At 45.5% G+C, this 22,659-nt stretch overlaps 1 protein-coding gene and 1 long non-coding RNA gene across 6 annotated transcripts in view; one reads left to right on the plus strand and one right to left on the minus strand.

Annotated features, from left to right (window-relative positions):
• The window catches only part of TLK2 (tousled like kinase 2), a 66,320-nt gene that overhangs the window by 24,202 nt on the left and 19,459 nt on the right, over nt 1-22,659 (plus strand). For 3 of the 5 annotated variants that reach the window (XM_075911372.1, XM_075911371.1, XM_075911373.1), the window contains 7 exons: nt 2,409-2,576; nt 4,781-4,876; nt 6,025-6,117; nt 8,270-8,380; nt 8,707-8,843; nt 13,580-13,732; nt 18,011-18,077. In XM_075911372.1, the coding sequence (XP_075767487.1) occupies nt 2,409-2,576; nt 4,781-4,876; nt 6,025-6,117; nt 8,270-8,380; nt 8,707-8,843; nt 13,580-13,732; nt 18,011-18,077 (825 nt within the window). The remainder of the gene's footprint in view (nt 1-2,408; nt 2,577-4,780; nt 4,877-6,024; nt 6,118-8,269; nt 8,381-8,706; nt 8,844-13,579; nt 13,733-18,010; nt 18,078-22,659) is intronic. The other 2 variants (XM_075911374.1, XM_075911375.1) reach the window with 1 other exon arrangement.
• The window catches only part of LOC142820987 (uncharacterized), a 41,031-nt gene continuing 33,761 nt past the window's right edge, over nt 15,390-22,659 (minus strand). The window contains exons 2-3 of the long non-coding RNA XR_012898028.1: nt 16,498-16,610; nt 15,390-15,842 (exon numbers count right to left, since the gene is read on the minus strand). This is a non-coding gene — a long non-coding RNA (uncharacterized LOC142820987). The remainder of the gene's footprint in view (nt 15,843-16,497; nt 16,611-22,659) is intronic.

Raw genomic sequence — 22,659 nt, forward strand, 5'->3', positions numbered from 1 at the left:
ACTCTGGTGTGTCTTTTTTTACAAAGGTGCTTGTCACTCCTCTGTCCTTGGCAGAGTGCTTTTTTTCAGAAGTTACGTGGGGAGCAAAAGCATGCACGTCTAACTATCCCAAACCTGTGGTGCTGGAAGGCGTCAGTTTAGCAGGGCTGGTGCTCAGTCCTCTGGCTCAGGCTGCTTGTTTGTTTCTTCCCCTCATGGTCCATGGGGAAAGGAACAAAACAGTCTGAAGTCACCAGACAAGCTTACATAAAAACATAAAGGAAATGGAGAACCTGTAAGTGGCTTACAGTAGGGATGTGAATGTGTACCTGTTTACACCATTAACCGATGGCTAAACCTAATGGTCACAGAGGGGGGGTGGGTGTGTGTGTGTGTGTGTGTGTGTGTGTGTGTGTGTGTGTCAGGGGGTAAGAGAGGGGGGAGGGCAGGCAGGAGCAGGTGCTCATGGGGAAACCAGCTTAAAAGCCAGCTCCCTGTGAGCATGGTTCCTGCCTGGCCCCCTCACGTGTAAACGTGTAGCTGCTGTAAATTTCAGCACTTACACATTTACAAAAATAAATATATTTTAACATCCCTAGCTTCCAGATGGGATATTGGCCTCTTCAGAGGGACCATGGCAGTATCACATTCACCCCCAAGTGTACTTGATAAAAACTTTTACTGGAGACCATTTTCCCTTCTGAATGCAGGGGGTCAGTTCTGTTTGCAAGGACAGGGGCTTCACTGGCTGTGATCTCTCTGGGGAGCTCAACAGCCTGGTCCCTTCCCAGGGTTGCCCGCCCTCCTGGTTCCTCTTCTAGTCCTGGCATGATTGCAGGTGTCAAAGGGCAGGGCCACCAACACCAGAAGCAGCTGCTTACCTGATTCCATGTCAGTGTGGGGTAGAGCCACCTTCTCAGTGTTCTTCAGATCCCTCCTCTTCAGTTCTGGTTCTCCTCTCTCCTGCAACCATACTTTTTCTTTGTCTTTATTGTGTTAGTAGTTTGCATTTGTGAGACCTTTGTTTTGGCTACCAAAGGAAAACCCAACAACAGTAGGAACAGGGGGAAAGAGGAGAACATTTAATATCCTTCCCAGTTAAGGGAATTAGTATGTGGGGGTACATCTAGGCTACAGGCTTTTGTTGACAGAGGCTTTGTCGACAGATACTGTCGACAAAGAGCATCTAGACTGCATCCAGTCGACATGAGTGTAGACGCGAAGGACGGTGTAGATGCAATAACGCCTTCTGTCCACAGAACTCTGTCGACAAAAGGCGTTGTTATTCCTCGTAGAATGAGGTTAACTGCCGAGTTCTGTCGATGTTATGTCGACAGAACTCGGCGGTAGTGTCAGGCGCACGTACAGTTTTGTCAACAGAAGTCCCCTTTTGTCGACAAAACCCTGTAGTCTAGACACACCCTGTGTGGGGAAGGTGTTAAGCCCCTTCTATGAAAAGATTGTCAGAGTCATTCACACTGCATGGAAAGCTTGTCTGTGGCCAGGGACCAGGAAAGGTAATATCTTTAGGAAAGGTTGCTCAGCTTTCTTAGAATATCCCTTGTCTACCTTGGGTCCTCTTATCCCTCAGTTGAGATTTCACAGCCCTCTGCTCAGATTTTAGTTCTTGCAATGTCCCCATCTCAGAAAAGCATGCTCTCAGACAGAAAGTAGGGCGGTGGCATTTCTGATGCTGGGCAAAGTAAATGAGCAGTTTAAAAACAAGTTTTATTCCATCTTTTAAAATCCTCTGTGTCCTGCCTTCAGCACAAATGGGTAGCAGCAGGAGAGGCTTCTGAGTGGGAAAATATGTAGAGATGTAAAGGCAGAAGTTTCCATGTACCGTATTTTAATGAGGCAAAGCGTAATGCACTGGTTTGAAGCTGGACCATCCCTAATGTGGTGCGGAGCCTGGTGCAAACCCACCATCCGCCGTACCTCTTTCCACACCCCTTCCCCATTGCAGACCTTCTTCACAGCCCCTTCCCCCAAGTGATGTATCCCGGGAGATTACTGGGGGGGCCTGCCAGGGGTCAGCCTCTCTCCTCCTCCCCCTTGTCCCCTGCAGTGGTGGAGCCATGCAAAGCCACTCCACTCTGCTGCTCATCTCCCGGCTGGGTCACTTTGTTTGCTTGAAGGGCCCCAAAATGTGCAGATGTGGAGGGGACAGTATTTCCATTAGTTAGGGGAATCCTGCTCTGCACATTGACATGCTTTGCAGCACATTTCAAACACATGATTCCAGTCACTCCTATTGATCTTTGCTATCAGAGTGATCTTTCCAGAAGCCCTGCTTTTGTGATCAGACCCTCTCTTTGCTGGCTCTCCCTTGCTGGGCTGCTGCTTGGCTGACAACAGTTTTGGCAGAACCAGAGAATCGTCTATTTTTTTTTTTTAAGATTTATTGTATTTTTTTAAATGTATTACAGCGGCGAGTGGAGCAGCCGCTCTATGGGGTAGATGGCAGTTCTGCAAAGGAGCCGCAGGAAGAACACTCTCCTCTGCCAACGCTGATGTCTATGATGCTGGCAAAACAGCGGCTTGAGAGTGAGCAGCTGGCACAGAGGGGAGCTGGCCTCTGTTTTGCTTTTGTTTCGGTGAGCAGTTTTCAAAAAACCCAAGCCCTGGGCAGAGGCTGTGTTAGGGATTGGGAATGGGATGTGGAGTCTTTCCACTGTAAGGCTCTGTTCCCATCTAGCCTTGATTCTTAGTGACAGACTTTACCATCATGACCATCTGAAAACTTGATGGCTCTCCAGGCTTGTCTGTTGGAGAAATCTAGCTAAATTGATGAAGCCAAAGTTGATTCCTGACTGATTTTAGGCTAAACCAAGGAAAGTATTCTCAAAGTTGAGACACAAGGTGGTGAGGTAATATCTTTTATTGGACCAGCTGCTTTTGGTGAGAGAAAAAGAAGCTTTCCATCTTATACAGAGCCATTCTTCAGGTCTGGGAAATGTACTCAAGAGTGTCACAGCTAAGTACAAGATGAATAAATTGTTTAGCATAAGTAGTTCACACATTTCAAAGCATCATTCAAGGTTAAGTGGCCTATTAAAACCTCTCTAGTCATAGGGAGTAAAGGTATGTGTGTGGAGGGGGAAGATGGCAGAGGGGTTAAGTGGGTAATGGATTGGATTTATGGTTTATAACAGTGTGTCTATTCAGCCCCTAATTTTTAGTATCTAATAAAATTGTGCATTTAAGCTTCCAGGCCAAACAACTGGAACTAGATCACATCGTGAAATGGGCCACCCAAATACCCTAGAGAACCTGCTTCAATGAGGAAATGAAACTCCCTCCAACCATACACTCTTGTAATCCCCTAATTGCAACAAGGAGGGTTTGTTGCCATTGGGAAAAACTTCCTAACTGTTAAGGTGGTTAAGCACTGGAATAAATTCCCTGGGAAGGTTGTGGAGTCTCCATCTTTGTCTAATCTGTTCGTAAAAGCCTGCAAGAAGGGTTGTCTGCGTTTCTATCACCCCACACTAGAACCCATGCTGTTTATCTTCAACAGTTAAAATCCATACACAACGGGAATGCCATCCTGAAAGAAATATTTCTGCCCTTCGGATAACCTCCTCTCCCCCAGCCTCTCCAGGCTCCCCACAGACCAGGACAAACAGGCCAACTCAGAGCAGCATCAGACCCTGCCAGAACAACCAATGTAAAACCTATGTAGACATATCTCCAATGCTGCAATTATCAACATCTCCCACAACAGGCGTTTCAGAATCTCTGGCCCCTACTCACATCCATCACACACGGTGTTGCAGTGCACTGGAGGCCTCAATAACAGTAGGTGAAACGAGACAATCGCTGCATTTCTCAAACTTTCATGGGAAAATGATAGATCTGTTGGTGAAAACATCACAGAGCAATAACTCTCTGACCTCACACTCCTCGTTCTCAAAGGAAACCTGCACAGCACCTTCAAAAAATGAGCACTTCTCAGGTTTTTTTTCTTTTTCCCAATATGATTAGAGGGGTGCTAACTAGCCTCTGGTGCCTTGAAATGTGTTGACTATACTGAACAATTTATTCCAACTTGCACTTAGCTGTGACACTATTGAGCAAATTTCCCAGACATGAAGAAGAGTTCTGTGTAAACTCAGAGGCGCCTCTCTCACCCAAAACAGTGGGTCCAATAAAAGATCTTACCTCACCCACCTTGTGTTTCCTGGGACCAGCATGGTCACAACAATACTGCATAAAGACAGCTGAGATCATTTTCGTTGATAAAATGTTACTGCAGTTCATAGAAGCAACATTGTCCTGCATTTTGTGTCTTTACAGCGTTGCCAACCCTGAATATTCAAAAATCAAGAGTCAGGCTTGCCAAAAATAATGAAATTAGCTTTTAAATCCCAAGACTAGATGTAAAAATACTAGATTTGGTGTTTGTTTACCTTCTGCTTTTTGAGCCTTTAGGGTGCTCTTGAGACACATTTTGACGTTTTCTCCACAGGCACATGCGCTAGAAACTTTATTTTTGTTTGGAACAAAGGCTGAAGTCATCACACACCCACTTGACTCGAGGAGCTGGGGCTTTAAGGCAATAATTACCATGAAACTCATGACAAAATCGTGACTTGGCAACTCTGAATTGGGCTTTCTAAAAAGGATCCATTAATCTTTTGATAGCCCCAAACCTCTGCGGCGCGTAAAATGGCTTTATCTGAACAATATCATGCTGAGACCAGAAAGCATCTTCCTTATAAAAATGGGTAGTATTGTTCCATGAACAGTTGCAGTCACGTTAATAGCTGTTAATATAATTGTTGGCTTTTTGTTGCAGGCCCAGCAAGGCAGCCCTTCTTCTACAGGATCAGGGAACACAGAGCATTCCTGCACCTCCCAAAAACAGATTTCCGTCCAGCACAAACAGACACAGGTATGGCCAATGAACCATAACACGCCTACTGTGCCCCCTTACATCTAAGCTTTACGTTTGGTGCAGTTTCGGCAAGGGGTGGCGGGGGGGAGACATGGGTCTTGGCAGGTGGTAACCCAGGGACTTCATCAGAAGACTGAGTTTGGATTGTTGGTGCTCTGTCTCTGTATTATCACCTTGAATAAGTGCCCCTTGTGCCTCTCTTTCTCTCTGTTCTACTCCACCCTGCCACCCATCTCCCAGCCTGCTGCGCTCCAGTTCACAGCAGTGGTGGGAAGTGGAGCATGCCAGGGCAGGGCCGCTGTGGTGAAGCTGGGAGATGGACTACAGTCCCCGCCAGGTCCCGTAGGTAACCCCCTAGATGCCACAGGTCCTGTCCGTAGGAGCGTTGGGGCATCCGCCCGATGGACAGGGGTGGCTCTGCCAGCAGCCAGGACTCTGGGCAACAGCAGAGGAACCAGCTGCCTGGGAAATATTTGTTTGTTTCTGCTGCTTAAAGGGACCAGTTCAGTTCAGGGGAGGCTATTTAAAACGAGCACATACAAATAGAAAATGAAGGCCAGGTGTGTGTCATCTCCACCAGACCATCTTAGGGCTGTGTGAAGACTAACGTCTTGTCTAATTAATAGCGTGGCTATATAATGGCCAATCTGTGATCTTCAGTGTGTGTAGTAGTCTTACTCCATCTACCTATCGAAATCTTAGTTTGAACCAAAGCTACCTTTGAAATCATGGCTGAGAGGCCATGCATTTTTAGCCTCCCCTTTTGCTAACTGTGTTGAGATTTCCTGGGAGAATATTGAAAACCAGAGGCCTTAGGGGCACTAAACAATTTCAAGAATGCAATGCAGGACTCTATTTGCAGCAGGTGGTGTGGCTTTTGCAAAACTCTTGAAATGCCACTGCAGTTTCAGCGTTCACCATGGCTGACTTGTCTAACGCTTGTCTGCTCACCCTGTTGTGTGACCTTTATGCGAGGTGTGTGCACCCTGTAGAGTGAAGAATTTTACAATGTACAAAGCCCTTTCAAGAATAAACTAGTCATAACCATGACAAATGGCTGAAGATAGAAGTCTGTAGTAAGCTTTCTGTAGCTGAAATATTGGCTACTTTCTTCTGAGTTTGATTTGTGATGTTTGTCTCTTCAGTCTGACCTCACAATGGAAAAGATATCTGCACTAGAAAACAATAAAAACTCTGACCTGGAGAAGAAGGAGGGGAGGATAGACGACTTATTAAGAGTAAGTGTGAACAAGGAAAGACACATGCAAAAGTTGCTTTTCGGAGCATCCTGATATTTCATGAATGAACTGTGTGTACAAATCAGTCTGCAAATCAGGATTTTTTTGTACTGCCATTGGAGAAACTGACATTCTAAGGGCATGTCTACACTAGGAAATTATTTTGAAATAACTAAATTTGAAATAATAACTCCTGCTTTCCTCAGGGAATAAGCTTATTTCGAAATAGTTATTTCAGGAGTACAGATTTTAAAATAACCAGCCCTTTATTTCAAAATAGCGAGCTTAGTAGCATAGACACTCTGCTTATTTAGAGATAAGGCAAGTTATTTTAAAGTAACTCTCTTGTGTAGACCAGAGCTTAAAGAAGGAGGTAACATTAATACCTTTTAAAGGATAATTGATAAATTGGTTAGGCTGAGAAGAGCTCTTCTTGAGGTAGAAACTATGGGAAGACTTGCCAGGATATGTAGAGATACCAAATGTATTAGGCCAGTCTAAGAGGTATAACTGTTCTGTCTCCTCATTTGTAAGTAAAAGAACTGAGGATTTTATTCTAAATGAAATTTAGTAGATTTGGAACTTAACTCTCCCAAGAGAAGTGATGGAAGCTGTCCTCTACATTAGAAAGCATACAAAGCACTACAGCTTGAACCTCTCTAGTCTGGCACTCTCTGGTCCAACAACATCCGTGGTCCAGCATGATTTGAGTTAGCTGGATGTCCACTCATCATGGATGTGGCCACGTTTCCCCTGGTCCTATAAAGTTTATTAACCAGTCCAGGCTCTGTGTTCTGTGCTGTTGTTTAGTTCTAATTTATCCCTAAATGTCTTCTTGGAGCCCAGTAAGCAGTAGAAGTGTTGGTAATGGTGCTAAATAATATTGACCTCCCATGGTTCGGCAAATTCTCTGGTTGGAAGTGGTCAAGTCTTGAGGGTACCGGACTTAGTTTCCTGCCCCTCACAGCACATTTTCTACTTGTCTATCTAGAAGACCCATCAGACATGTAGGCATGGTATTTACCCTAAGAAGAAAGCAAGAATCAAGGAGCAGAAAGCAAAACTGAACTTTTTCTCTTATTCCAGAATCTTCTGTATTGAATACATTCCATTAAAATCCTGCTTCTGACCACACTTGTCCTTATTCTGCAATGACTATACTTGCGTGTCTAGCCGCTAATATCTAGGAGACTACGTATGTAAACGAGATGCTTTTCATGGCATGGGTAAAACATAAAAGAACAATTTTCAATAAGCCAGGATGACACACAGTTGTTTTCTAATGACCTCAAGAATCATGCCTAAAATCTTTTTTGAGAGATCTACACCACTTGAGGCTTAATTGGATGCCAAATGACAGATTTATTTTCTGGGTTTAAGAGATGTCCTTTTTTTGTTAACACAGGAAATACCCCTGCAAATGTGGTGGTCTTGAAACACATCCCAGTTTTTAGAAAGAGAGTTTCTAGCAAGGTGACTAGCTGTGCCAGAGAGGAAACCTACAGCTGACCATGCAAAGGAAGTCACCTTGCTGCTTCCTGTCAGTGTTCACTAGAGGAAGGATGGTTCAGTGATTACTGTTTTGGCCTAGGACTTGAGATCCTTGTTCAGACTTCCTATGTGATCTTGAGCAAGTTACTTTAGATAAGACATAGCAATAGCTCTATCTGTATTACAGCTTATGTCGCTTGGAGGGGGAGGGAGAGTGTACAGATCACTCCCTACAGTTTAAGTTACACAGCCACAAGTGCCAGTATGGACGTAGCTATAACCGCTTGTGGGAGTTCTCTTCTGTCACCTTGGAGTGGCTACATTGCAGTGTCACAGCTGCACCAGTGTAGCCAGACCTCAGTCTCTCTCTGCCTCAGTTTCCCCACTTAGGGAAGTGCTATTGTGCTCTTACCACATTTCCTGGAGTGTTGTAAGGATACATTAAGGATTGAGAGGTGCTCAAATACTCGGGTAGTCGGGGCCAGATAAGCGGATTCACTTGATATGGCAGCAAGTTGGCTGGTGATTTGCTTTATCTGACCTGTTGCCTGAATCCAGCTAAGCAGAGTACTTTTCAAGGCGATTCTTGGCTAGGCTTTTTCAGGCATCCTTGAGAGAATTCATATCGTGTCTTCACTTACCTTGTGTACTTTCTTTTTAGGCCAACTGTGATTTGAGAAGGCAAATTGATGAACAGCAAAAGATGCTGGAGAAATACAAGGAACGGTTGAATAGATGTGTGACAATGAGCAAAAAGCTTCTTATTGAGAAGGTGAGCTACTAGCTTTCCAAATCTCTGGGGAGGAAATGAAGGTACTTAAAAGTAAGCGCTCTTTCCTAAAAAGTGGCATTTGGTAACAGTGTACTCCAGCATTGCCACTTGCCCCAGTGGCAAATGTGTGGTGCTTTCAAGGTAAGGAATTAGAAGTGGCTGAGTAGTGAACAGTGAGTGAGTTTTGCTGGTAAGCTGTTACTGAATCCGTGGATGATCATAGTAAGAATTGATTAAGAGTAGAGTATTTAAAATGCTACATAACTTTCAGCTCAAAATTGATCATTAGTGCTTGCTGATTCAACCCTTGTCTTGTCCTCCTTCAGTCGAAACAGGAGAAGATGGCATGCAGAGATAAGAGCATGCAGGATCGACTGAGACTGGGTCACTTCACTACAGTCCGGCATGGGGCCTCTTTCACTGAGCAGTGGACGGATGGCTACGCTTTCCAGAACCTCATCAAGTAAGAGCAGAAGCCCTTTTGTCTTTTCCTCACGAGGCAGAAAAGAAAATCCACCTATTGTATGTCTCATCCCAAAGCACTTTTGACTAATATGTAAGATCTTGGCCGTGATCTCTACCACCCTTTAGACTGAAACGGAGCAACTTTTTGACAAAGCTCCAGCAGTAAGGCCATACAGCAAAGAACGTCCATCCTGTAAAAACTCTATTAGAGTTTAGGGAGTCAGTCAAATGTTCAGAGTTGGTATGGCCAGAACCTGGGCTAATGCTGCATCTCACAAAAAAGGCCAAAGTGACTATAAGTGGTCAAGGCCTCCATCTTGCACCCATTTGAAATACAGAGATGATTGTGCTAGAATGAAGTAATGGGACACATCTTAAATTCTGTAGCAGTAATTATCTTACCTACATCTTCAGTTAGAAGTGAAATTTTCAGAGCTTTGGTTCCAAGCTCTACAGAGGAATTCTGTACATGTTCTTGACAGATTCTTTTGGATTCAGGTTTTGTTTAAAAAAAAAACACACTTTTTTTTTAAGTCTGTCTTAGGCCAAAATTGAGTTGCTCCTGTCCTGCAGCAGTACATGTCTATGGTGAAAACAGATTTGCCTAATCTCTAAGAACAGCTAAACATATAGAAGATTTTCTCATAGTAGAATTCACATCTGTTTCCTCTTGGAGAGAAACCCTCCAATAGTCTCTTGTCCCAGACTGACAGCTACCTGGGCACAGTGATCTTATCTTCCCTTCTCTGATGCTTCAGGGGAGGCAAAACCATTCCTGGTGCTCCTGACCAACTGTGCAATGCTGGAGGTGGAGGAGTAGGCCTGAGGACGAGGGCAGGAATCCAATCTCGATTCTGGCATCAGTCTCTTACACCTTGGATCTTTAGATGGCTATGCACAAAGTCATGTGTTGTTATTGGTCATGCCAGACTCGGTGTATTATTTTAAAGAAGTGTAAAATAGAAAAATCCAAAATACTGTCTTTTTTTTTTTTTTTTTTTAATGGCAATAATGTTCAGAAAGAAATGTCAGATTCCTTTTACGCAAGTAATACCCTGTAAATTCCCACCTGACCCTAGGCCATTACATGGGACTGCTGTGCAAATAAATCTCAGAGTTGTGTGGTGTTGATAAGCATGCACAGACAAGAGCATGATGGGTGCCACCTGGAATGGGGGTACTGCTAAGCCCTCTGACTTGCCAGCTTGGGCTCTCTCTCACTGTGCTGCTGTGACAAGCTACACATCTGCTCCCAGACCTACACTTTCCCCAGTATTCACACAGCTAGGGACACACCCAGCTGCAGTTACATGTAGGCTGATCCACTGTATGAACCAACAGTAGAGAGGCTGCAGCCAAAATAATCACCAGCTTTCCAGCCAAGGACCCCAGAGCTATACTATCCTGTCCTACTCCAAATCCCAACCAGTATGAATTCATTATCCAGTTCACTTCCCCTTCAATGTGGAGAAGAAATGCAACAGCCTTTGTCCCTTGAGCGAAGATTTCCAAGCAGTTCGTTCAGACTCTCTGGTTTAGATTTTAAAAGATTTTATGGATTACACAAAGATTTTCAGTGATTGTAAGTTATAGCAAACATCATAGCAGATTGCCTTGCAAGTAAACAGAAATGCAAGCTAAGCTTACCATACTAGATAGAAAGCATATAAGTTAGCAGTCTCTCGCCCTCTTTTGATGTAAGCATGCTTGCAGATTCTTTATACTTGGGATCCCCAGGTTTTTATACACAGACTAAAAATTCCTTCAGTTGGCGTCCAGCACTTCCCCCAGTTCACTTCTTGTTCCCTAGGTGTTTCCAGGGGTTTCTTGCATGGAGAATGAAGAGCAATGGATGATGTCACTCCCTGCCTTATCTAGCATTAGCATATAGCAGGAACCCATTATTCCAAAACCAGTTCCCTGACCAACTTGTGGAAAAATACAGACACTCCAAAATGAGTCCAGAGTCATGTGGCCTGATCACATGTCCTTGCATACCTTGCTCAGTCATAGCAGCTGTTACCTACAGGCTGTCTGGAGAGTTCTCAGAAAGGTTTCCAAGTGGCAGATAAACTTCTCCTAAGGCCTGTTGTTTTTCCTAGTGATCCATTACCTTGAATAGGCTTTTCACAGTCAGCTCTCTAGACCTGCAGCATTTTGCCTACTGAATATCTGAGGTGTATCCACAGATGCATAGTCAGTGTTCATAACTTCAGATACAAAATGATGGGTTCATACAAATAGAATTCAGCAAATGATAACTTTTCCAGTGAGACCTTACGTGACCCGTCTTTTACCAAATGCAGCATAACCATATCATATAATACCACTATCAAGAAGATGTGGTGCAGTGTCACAAGAAATAAGCACAACCCCCTAGCGTTGAGTCACTTCTTTCTGGTTTGACTTGGGAACCCATTTCATTAAGCTGTGTGCAGATGGCTAGGTGCTGTAGAATCTCCTTAAAAGGGAAGAAATCCTTCTTTGCTTTTTGCTGCAAGAGACATATGAAAACAGAGGTGCTTTTGAAAGTTGTCCCGTTTTGCGACGTAAATGCTAAACTATAATTGAAAGCTGATGAAATTTAGTCTTCTGAGTCATTTGAGTGCTTGTCAAAATTTTACCCTGTGTGTGTGAACTAAAAATGACAGGCAGTTTAACTGATAGGCTGTGTCTAGACTGGCCAGTTTTTCTGGAAAATCAGCCGCTTTTCCAGAAAAACTTGCCAGCTGTCTACACTGGCCGCTTGAATTTCCGCAAAAGCACTGACTTCCTACTGTAAGAAATCAGTGCTTCTTGTGGAAATACTATTCTGCTCCCGTTCAGGCAAAAGTCCCTTTTGTGCAAAGCTTGTGCGCAAAAGGGCCAGTGTAGACAGCTCAGATTTGTTTTCCGCAACAAAGCCCCAATTGCGAAAATGGCGATCAGGGCTTTTTTGCGGAAAAGCGCGTCTAGCTTGGCATGGACGCTTTTCCGAAAAAAGTGCTTTTGCGGAAAAGCATCCGTGGCAAGCTAGACGCTCTTTTCCGAAGATGCTTTTAACGGAAAACTTTTCTGTTAAAAGCACTTCCAGAAAATCATGCCAGTCTAGACGCAGCCATAAGCTTTATTTTGTAAGATGATCCATCCTTGGTGGGTTTGAAAAAGGGTTTTCAAACTTTGTGCATATGCTGAGTTTTAAGTTGCTTTAAGAAATTGTCTGTAAGAGCTTGGATTATTTAACCATAACTCTACAGTAGGAAGACAGTGATCTAGAATAGATCCTTCTAGGGACCTGCGGAAAAGTAAGTACAGTAGTTGACAAACCCAACTTCCTGTCTTGGCCTACTAGAGGTTGGACCTCCCTCCTCCGGCACCCTCGGGACCTGACTGGTCCCAAACAAGGGGATTTGCCAAACTGAGGGGAGGTCCCTCCCAACATGGCCTGTGCTGCTCCTGGCTAGGACTCCAGCCGAGCCCCACTACTGCCTGCCCGGCCATGGCTCCCCAGGCTGGAGCTCCGGGCTGGAGCTACTGGAGCTCCCCGGCTTCTGGGGTGGTTGGGACTCTGCAGCCGCTGCCAGCCTCCCGCTACTGCCCATCAGCAGGGGCCAGAACTCCTGGCTGAGTCGCGCCACCCCTGCGCTTGCAGCCCCCCACCTCCCCCAAGACCATGGATGTTACCAGACCAGAGAGTCACGGTTAAGGGAGGTACAGCCTGAAAGATGTGTGTTGAAAGATTTCACGCACACACAATTGACATGTCTTTCCATGCTTTGTGTTAAAACACTTTGATTTACTCTTCCTAAGCCAGAGGTCTCCAACCTTTTTAAGCACTAGATCACTTTTTGAATTTAAGTGCAATCCAGGCTCTACCTCAAACCCAAAACCCCTTGCCCCACCTCCTTCCCGCCCCTTCTCTGAGGCCCCACACCTCCTCCCTTCATCCTCCCTCCCAGTCTCTCTCACTTTCACCAGGCAGGCTCAGCGGGTTGGGGTACAGGCTCTGGCCCAATCCTTGTAAGGGATTTGGAGGGTGAGAGGGGCTCTGAGCTGAGCCTGGGGAAGGGGTTGTGGTGTAGGAGCGGGTTCAGGGTACAGGCTCTGTAAGGGAGTTTGGTTCTAGGGGGCTCAGGGCTAGTGCAGGAGCTTGGGGTGCAGGTGGGGCTTCATGACTGGGGCAGGTGTTTGGAGCTGGCTCCAGCTGGGGCCTGCTTACCACAGGTGGCTCGTGGGTGGTGGTGCAGTGGGGCTAAGACAGGCTCACCCCTGTCCTGGACCTGCACCACTCCCAAAAGCAGCCAGCAAGCTCCATCCTAGGCTCTGTTGTGCCCCCTCTCTGCTCTGAGGAGAAAGGATACAGAGTGGGAGGGGGCACCTTGACATCAGTGCCCTCTTCTCCCTCCCCTCCCCAGCACAGCAAGCAGGAGGCTCCCCAGGGGGAGGGGCAGCTCCAAGGCAAAGGGCAGGAGATGAGCAGTAGTGGAGGGAGGGGCATCTGAATTGCCGGCACTTGAGAGCCTCTTGGCCAAACCAGTCAGGATCCCCTGTCAGAAGCTCCAGGATCTACCAGTAGATCCCGAGCTACTGGTTGGTGACCACTGGCCTATGTGGAAGTGATTTGAAAATCATTTTGCTGATCTGTTGTGGGAAGGGGAAGAATGCGAATAGCTATGTACGTGTTAGTCACGTTTCCATTACTTGTGGCTTTTATAGTCTATCTCTTCCTTGTCCCACCTCCCTCTCCCACCCAAGGCAACAGGAGAGGATAAATTCCCAGCGGGAAGAGATAGAAAGACAACGAAAGATGTTAGCAAAACGGAAGCCACCTGCCATGGGACAGACCCCTCCAGCAAGCAACGAGCAAAAACAGCGCAAGAATAAGACCAATGGAGCAGAAAACGAAACGTACGTAACATGACTTTGTATTGGGACGTTCCAGAGCAGCAGTGATCTTACAGGACATAGCTATCTTCTGGGAATATTACACTCGCTCTTGCACGTTACTGTTCATTGCATAGTCGCTTCTTGTACACTTGAATATTCTAGAATAAATATAGCATTCAGGAACTTGTGGCTGCAGCCCTAAATATTTTCCATTGGTGTGAAATAGGGGATCAGTGTTGATCATAGCAAGTTTGGAGAACAGAATGTTCTTTTCTCACGTGTGAGCAAATATTTTTTTAAGCATTGGAGCTGCATTTGTATCTGGCCTCAGACTTCAGAGTGTAAATGGTGCACATTTTTTGTTCTCTACCCACATCAAATCATTGAGTTTATCACCAAGCCTTTAGGCTTGCAGGGCACCATTATAAGCACATTGAAAACTATCTCTGCACTCCTGCCCCAGGTCACACCCCCCTCCTAGACCCTGCACTTCTTCCTGCACCCATACCCCCCTCCTCGACCCTGCAGCCCGGTTTCCTGCCCTGTCACAATCCCCTTCTTCACCCAAACTCCTTTCCAGGTCCCACACCCTTTCCTGCTCCGCTGTCCCTTGCCCTAAGCTCTCTTCTGCACCCAACCTGTACCACAGACGCTGCACCTTCTCTATTAATAAATGGAAGAGTGCAGCCCTTGACCACTTCCCAAATCCTTGAAGTGCTCCCCACCATAAACAGGTGCCCAGCCCTGTGTTAGAAGCATGTTGTAAAGCTGGCTGGCACCAAGTGCATGTGGTCATGATGGAGTTGTTAGCCTACTGAAAGCTTCCTTTCAAAATGAACTGGAGCAACTGGTGTAATTGGGATGAGCTAGATTTTAACTGATTCATTATAATGTAAACTTTTGTTCTTATGGAAACAAACCTCTATATTAACTGACATGAAAGTTCTCACGCAGCAGATGGAGTCAGAAGCAAATCAGGGATGAAGTCAATATTTCACTGCCTTTTCCCCATGGCTCTAGATATTGCTGTATGTAAGAGATACAAGCTTCCCCACTCTCCTGGTAAACTTGGCTAGAGTGACAGGTCTCAGGGGTAGCTGTGCTAGTCTGTCCTGTCCCTACACAGCACTCGGAGAAGCCTGCTGCAATGGCCATGTGCTTCTGTGAGCCCGGGGGAAGGGGAAAGAGGCTTCGTGGGCTGTCCCTGTCCCCAGCACAATCTTACAGCTCCTACTGGCTGGTTTCCAGGATAGGCAGCATGCAAAGTATCCTTTCCCCCGTAACTCTCAGCATTTGGAGCAGCACATAGACCCCACAGCCAGCTGCTCTGAGCAGCCTGTGGGGGCATGGAAGGCAGGGAGTGAGGCTGAGGAACCTGCTGGGCTGCTGGCCAGGAGCCACCTAGGTAAGCATCTCCTGGCCAGACCCTGCCTCTGGCACCCCAGCCCACTCTTCCCCAACTATCTTCCCTCCACCTGTACTCTGCACCCCAGACTGTTGCACATCTGCCCCAGGCCATAACCCTCTCCCAAGACCTTGTACCCAAATCCCCGGACCCTAGTCTCCTGCCCCACGTCACAACCCCCTCCTTCATCCAAACTCCCTTCCAGATCGTGCATCCCTTCCTGCCCCCCAAGTCTCTTACCCCAAGCTCCCTCCTACACCCAGCTGCCATCCCAGTTCCTCACCACCTCCTTTAAAGCCCTGGAAGAGTGCAGCCCTTGACCAGTTGCGAAATTCTCCCCATCAAAAATGATTGCTCACCCCTGTACTAGGTTCTAGCATGTAACTGTTTCTGGAAATACTAGTCCAGCGAGAGCCATTCTGTTGCTTGCCTGGAATGGCCAGACTGTCACTGTTTAACCCTGTCCATGTGTCTCTTACAGTCCACACGTGACTTATTTAATTGTTCAGGTACCCCAAATCCTGCCTTAACAATCAGTCGTCAAAGCTTGCTTAAAAAGTGTTCAGACTGGAAGGGTTTCTTTAAAGCAAAGTAGATTTGATGTTGCAGTGCTGGATTAACTAGATCTGCTTTAAATGCAGGTCATCTTGTTTCTTGAGAGCTTGTATTGTAATCTGTTCTCCAAGGAAGAACCTCCAATATTTCACATATTCTTGTTCAGAGTCCCTGTGTCAATATAAAAATATTGGTTGTATTTTTAGTACAGTTTGTATGTTAATTTGGAGTGTAGTGATCTTTCGCAGTAAGGGGGATTTTCTACATCCTGAGCATTGAACTAAATGCTTGCTTACTCCAGGCAGATTCCAATTGTACTTGCTGTTCAACTGCAGCAGAATAATAGCTATCACTAAGAGATACTGAGGAACAGGCATATTAACTAGGAAGTTGAGTAATTCTGGCTCTTATGTTGTAAGGGCTAGCTATTGTTTCAGGAAATGTTTGTGGAGGAAGGCGGTTTGGGATTTGTAAGGTCCTTCAAGACTGCTCACTATCCTGCAATTGCCTTGTCTGCTCCTCTGCTATGTCAGGCTGTCTCCAGCATGTTGGCAGGTGTACAGGAACAGCAGAAGCTCTAGATGGGCGAAATGTGACATGTACCCCAGAGCTGTTCTGCACAGAGATGTCTGTTAGCAGCAGGAAGCTCTGAGAGAGTGGAACTGCCTTCTAACACTATGGTTGCTGGCCTGCTAGGGAAGTAAGAAGCATAACATTGTGGAGCTGAGAGGCTAGCTAGAAGTTGGGAGGGAGTTGAGGCTTCTGTTAGGGGAGCAAGAAGAAAAAAATATAAGCTATGTATTCCTGTCCCTCTCACTCGACTTACAAATCCTGTGGGTATAACACTGACAGCTGCACAACAGTAGTAGGCTCCAGAATGGGTTCTGAAGAATTCGAAACTCATGTAACATAGCGTCCTGGGGGTAGTTCTCTGTAGACCTGTAATGAGATTTGATTAAATAGGTTTTCTATAAAATAAATTTAAAAAGTACAATTCCCCCTCCCAACACTGTTAAATTTTAAAAATAACACAAATCAGAACCAAAATGCAGGACAATGTAGCACTTTAAAGACTAACAAGATGGTTTATTAGATGATGAGCTTTCGTGGGCCAGACCCACTTCCTCAGATCAAATAGTGGAAGAAAGTAGTCACAACCATATATACCAAAGGATACAATTTAAAAAAATGAACAAATATGAAAAGGACAAATCACATTGCAGAACAGGAAGGGGATGCGGGGGGGGGGGGGGGGGGGGGAGGAAGGAAGGTAAGTGTCTGTGAATTGATGATATTAGAGGTAGGGAGAGTGGGATGTTTGTGAGTTAATGGTATTACAGGTGATAATTGGGGAAACTATCTTGGTAATGGGTGAGATAGTTCAAATGTTTGTTGAGTCCTTTTTGGAAAGTGTCGAATTTTAACATGAATGACAGTTCAGAGGATTCCCTTTCAAGTGCAGATGTAAAAGGTCTTTGTAGCAGAATGCAGGTGGTTAAGTCATTGAGAGAGTGTCCTTTCTGGTTGAAATGGCAAGAAACTGTTTTCTCTTTGTGATCTTGTCTGATATCTGTTTTGTGGGCATTAATCCTTTGGCGAAGTGTCCGAGATGTTTGTCCAATGTACATAGCAGACGGACACTTTCGGCACATGATAGCATAGATTATATTTCTGGATGCGCAGGAATATGTGTTCTTGATCTTATAACTCACTTGGTTAGGTCCAATAATGGTATCAGCAGAATGAATATGTGGACAAAGCTGGCAACGGGGTTTGTTGCAAGGGAAGGTACCAGGGTTGGTATTAGTGTGGTATGTCCTGTGGTGGTTGGTAAGAATCATCTTGAGGTTAGGTGGTTGTTTATAGGAGACTACAAATCAGAACATTCAAGAAGTGAAGGTTTCTGACTTGTCATTCAATATTTACAGTCTCTTTCCTTTGCTTTCTTTGTTAGGAGTAAATCTTAGCATATTAAATGTCCCATGAAATAAGACTTCAGACACGTGCAGTGCTCTGTTACAGCATGTCCAGACTTGAGCACTATCTTCATATGAGAAATATTGTAGAATGTGATGTACAAATTTCAGTCCATCGATCAGTTGTTCTTTCCTATAGCTGAGCAGATTAAGTTGGTGTATATTTCATGTGGTACACTGAAAATTCTCCATCTGCTGGATAGGAATTCTGTTATACATACCAGTATTGGCTGCATTTAAGCTTTTTTTCCTCTCCCTTGAGTAGTCCTGTTTAAACCAACATGGCTACTGGAAACCTCTAACAAATATTGTGCTTACAAATGTGTTGGATATGTGTCTGACAATGTTCTCTTGTGTACACAGGTTAACGTTAGCTGAATATCATGAACAGGAAGAAATCTTCAAACTCCGACTAGGTCATCTTAAAAAGGTAAAGAACTCATAACAGAAATAGCTCCAAGAAGCGCTGGGCCAGCTACATAGAAGTAGTGGCAGCTATCTTGGTGTAAGAGTTCTTGGTCTGAATGTAAAAAAGGAGAAAGGCACCCAGGCCCCAGGTTTGGCTCCACTGCAAAGCACAAAATTCTTTCTGAACCCTTTATGATCCTAAATTCACTCGGCATCTACATTTTTAGGGTAAAATTTCCCAGGTGTCTGCATTCCTGCCTCCGGGGGCACATACGCTGCTGTTTCCCTCTGGGCCCGTAGTCTCCACAGTGTAGAGGAAAGTCTGAGAAAGGTACAGTGGGCCTAGACCCATCCCGTGGGGCAGGGAGAGAGTGCCACCTATTCCCTCCTTGCCCCCAGCCTCCGAGCAGCGCTGTTCTTGGTCCCATGCTAGCTTTAGCTGCTGGCTGTAGCTCTGTTCCTGGCCCAGGACCAAAGCCAGGAGCAGAACTGCACCTGACCACCAGCCCGGCTGCATCTCTGCTCCTGCTCCCAGTCTTGGCCCCTGTCCGGGGCCTAGTGTGGGGCCATGGACAGAGGCCATCTGCTTTGTTCCCACCCCCAGAGCAGCAGCCCTGCTTCCGGCCCTGGAGGGGAACGGATAGGGATAAAAAGGGGTGCAACCCTCAATTGTTTGGGGATTGCTGTTCTAGGCACCTGTATATACCACATAAGCCCCAGTGTGATTCACAAACCAGTGGAAGCTAGGTGCTCAGCCGCCGAAGATCCATGCTGGCCCAATCCGGTAGATGTGCTCAGATCAGGTCCCACTCACAATCCATCAGGAGAAAGAAGACGTGGTACCCAGCTTATAACTTTTAGCTTGGTGCTTGAAGCATTTGTTGGGGCGCAGAAGACACAGGTTCAATTTACCTATGTCTGCCGAGGGTGGGGAGAAGACTTGATCAGGCACCTCTGGGTGCTCTTGACCACTGAGCTATGAGATGCTGTGATGTGGGGCTCCTTAGGTCTCTTTTGAAGCTGTTCCATTGTGGATATACTTGGAAAAACAACCAATAGTCTTGCAGCACCTTGGAGACTAACAAGACATGGAGATGGTATCATGAGCTTTCGTGGGCACATCCCACTTCAGATGAATGGCATTATTAAAGGACCAGTTTCTAAATAAAGGGGGGGGGGGGAGAGAGGAGGAGGAGGAGAAAAAAAATAAAGAAAAAAAAGGGTGGGAAAGAAATAGTTGATTAGTGTCCATGCTACATGAAGCTGCTAGAGAAGGTACTAATTGTTTGGTCTTTTATGTCATTAGGATATAGAATGTAACAGGCCATCCAGCCAATGTCTTTATTCATACCTCTGTTATAGGAATCAAACTTGTAAATGAAGTTAAGTTCTAAGGCTTCCCTGTGGAGTTGGCTTGTGAAATTGTCCTGAAACAATGGGGTGACTTTGAGATACATTAATGAGTGCCCTGGGCAAGTTAAATTGTTCCTCAACAGGTTTCTGTGCATTGCTGGCATTTGATGGCATAGATCACATTGGTGGATGTGCAGTCAAATGAGCCTCTGATGTGGTGGTTTGTGGTTAGGTCCTGGGATGATATCGCTTGTATAGATGTGTGGACAGAGTTAGCACCGGGGCTGATTGCAGGGGTGGGTTTCTGGGTGAGTACGGTGGAGGTGTGCTGTGTGGTTACTGGACAGAATTTGTTTGAGGTTAGGAGGTTGTCTGTAGGCGAGGATTGGACTGTCCCCCAAGGCCTGTGAGAGTGTGAGGGGTCATGAGGTCTCTTCCAGCCGTGAGGTCTCTTCTAGCCGTAGGATTCTGTGATTTTCCAGGATAGGTTGTAGATTGCTGATTGATACATTGGAGGGGTTTAAGTTGTGGGCTGTAGGTGATAAGTGGTTCCTGTTTTCTTTTCTGGGCCTGTCTTGAAGTAGCTGATGACTGGGAACTTGTATGGCTCTGTCGATCTGTTTTTCCACTTCTCCGGGTGGATATTTCGGTTTTAAGAATGCTCTATGCAGATCCTGTAGGTGTTTGTCTCTGTGGGATTGGAGCAAATGCAGTTGTATCTTAGAGCTGTAAACAATAGATTGAGAAATCTTTTGGATGGAAGCTAGAGGCACGAGGGTAAGTGTAATGGTTAGTAGGTTTCCAGTATATGGTGGTGGAAATGCGTCCATCATGTAACTGCACTGTAGTGTCAAGACAGTGGATCTCTCGTGTGGACTGGTCCAGGCTGAGGTGGTTGGTAGGATAAAAGTTGTTGAAATTGTGGATATGTAGTTCAATCTCTCTCTGACTACTGAGGTTAGGGCCGGAGATGGGAGACCCTCTTGGCCAGTCATCCTGCTTCAATTGCTCTTTTGTTATCTGGCCACAGTGGAACAGCTTCCATAGGAGAGACTGGGGGAACCCCATATCAGTCATCCTGGAGTTCGGTGTTCCGAGCATTCTTTATTCAAATCCTTTCCCCTCCTCTGGCTACCTGCAGAACTGCATGAGTGCCTGACTAAAGAAGACTCCTGCTGTGAATCTCCAGCAGAGACGGGTAGCCATCTCCCTAGCCATTCAGGAAAAGCATATCCAGAAGACCACCTACTGAATGGAGGAGTAGACCAAAGAGTACTCCCCTCTCCCTGGCATCTCCTTTGGCTAGCTTAGGCAGCTCCCTGCCCAGTGTGCTGGCTTTTGTGAATCCCATTCGGAGGTGTCTGTCTCCCTTGCCATTCACCGCATAGGGAACCTGGGCGCTTGACTCAGGTTTTGTGAATCCTAGTGATTTTTCCCCAGCACCTGAAAATTCGCCGTTGTGAGGGTCAGCATCACACCATCTAACTCCTTTGTGTAACCAGGCCGTTGTAACGTGTTTGACAGGTAAATGTTCTTACTGTTTTTCCCAGGGCAGTAGTGTCGAAGGGTTTATAGCTTTCGACCAAGGCTGTACGTTTGTCATAGCTATAACTTAGAACACTAGAACTGGAAGGGACCTCAAGAGGTCATTGAGTCCAGTCCTCTGCCGTCGTGGCAGGACCAAATACGGTCTAGACCATCCCTGATAGACATTTATCTAACCTACTCTTAAATATCTCCAGAGATGGGGATTCCACAACCTCCCTAGGCAATTTATTCCAGTGTTTAACCACCCTGACAGTTAGGAAGTTTTTCCTAATGTCCAACCTAAACCTCCCTTGTTGCAGTTTAAGCCCATTGCTTCTTGTCCTATCCTCAGAGGCCAAGGAGAACCATTTTTTCTCCCTCCTCCTTGTAATGCCCTTTTAGATACCTGAAAACTGCTCTCATGTCCCCTCTCAATCTTCTCCTTTCCAAATTAAATAAGCCCAATTATTTCAGTCTTCCTTCGAAGCTCATGTTCTCTAGACCTTTAATCATTCTTGTTGCTCTTCTCTGGACCTTCTCCAGTTTCTCCACATCTTTCTTGAAATGCGGTGCCCAGAACTGGACACAATACTCCAACTGAGGCCTAATCAGAGCAGAGTAGAGCGGAAGAATGAATTCTCATGTCTTGCTCTCAACACTCCTGTTAATGCATCCCAGAATCATGTTTGCTGCTTTTTTTTTTTTTTTTTGGCAACAGCGTCACACTGTTGACTCATATTTCGCTTGTGGTCCACTATGACCCCTAGATCCATTTCTGCAGTACTCCTTCCTAGACAGTCGCTTCCCATTCTGTATGGGTGAGACTGATTGTTCCTTCCTAAGTGGAGCACTTTGCATTTGTCTTTATTAAACTTCATCCTATTTACCTCAGACCATTTCTCCAGTTTGTCCAGATCATTTTGAATTATGACCCTGTCCTCCAGAGCAGTCGCAACCCCTCCCAGCTTGGTATCATCTGCAAACTTAAGTGTACTGTCTATGCCATCATCTAAATCATTGATGAAGATATTGAACAGCATCGGTCCCAAAACATACCCCTGCGGAACCCCACTTGTTATGCCCTTCCAGCAGGATTGTGAACCGTTAATAACTACTCTGAGAGTGGTTATCCAGCCAGTTATGCACCCACCTTATAGTAACTCCATCTAAGTTGTATTTGCCTAGTTTATTGATAAGAATATCATGCGAGACCATATCAAACGCCTTACTAAAGTGTAGGTATACTACGTCCACCGCTTCTCCCTTATCCACAAGACTCGTTATCCTATCAAAGAAAGCTATCAGATTGGTCTGATGTGATTTGTTCTTTACAAATCCATGCTGGCTGTTACCTATCACCTTATTATCTTTCAAGTGTTTGCAGATGAATTCCTTAATTACTCGCTCCATTATCTTCCCCGGCACAGAAGTTAAACTGTCTGGTCTGTAGTTTCCTGGGTTGTTCTCTGATCAGCCTCCATGATCTGTAGGGTTTTTAAATGAGAACACCCTGTTTGGCAGTCCAGTCCACCCATCACTGAGCATTATGTATGTTCAGTGTAAGGGATGAGGAACATCTAGGGGCTAGCTAGCTTACTGGAGCCTAGTGGAGAGAAGTGAGATTTTTGAAAAGCTCTTTACACTGTTGTCTAATTTGTAATAGGAATGACTTTTCTCGAGACAAAGCTTGTGAATTAAAAAGCTCAGGTGCCATGCCATGACTT

This window comes from Pelodiscus sinensis, chromosome 29 (genome assembly GCF_049634645.1).
Source record: "Pelodiscus sinensis isolate JC-2024 chromosome 29, ASM4963464v1, whole genome shotgun sequence".
NCBI lineage: Eukaryota > Metazoa > Chordata > Testudines > Trionychidae > Pelodiscus > Pelodiscus sinensis.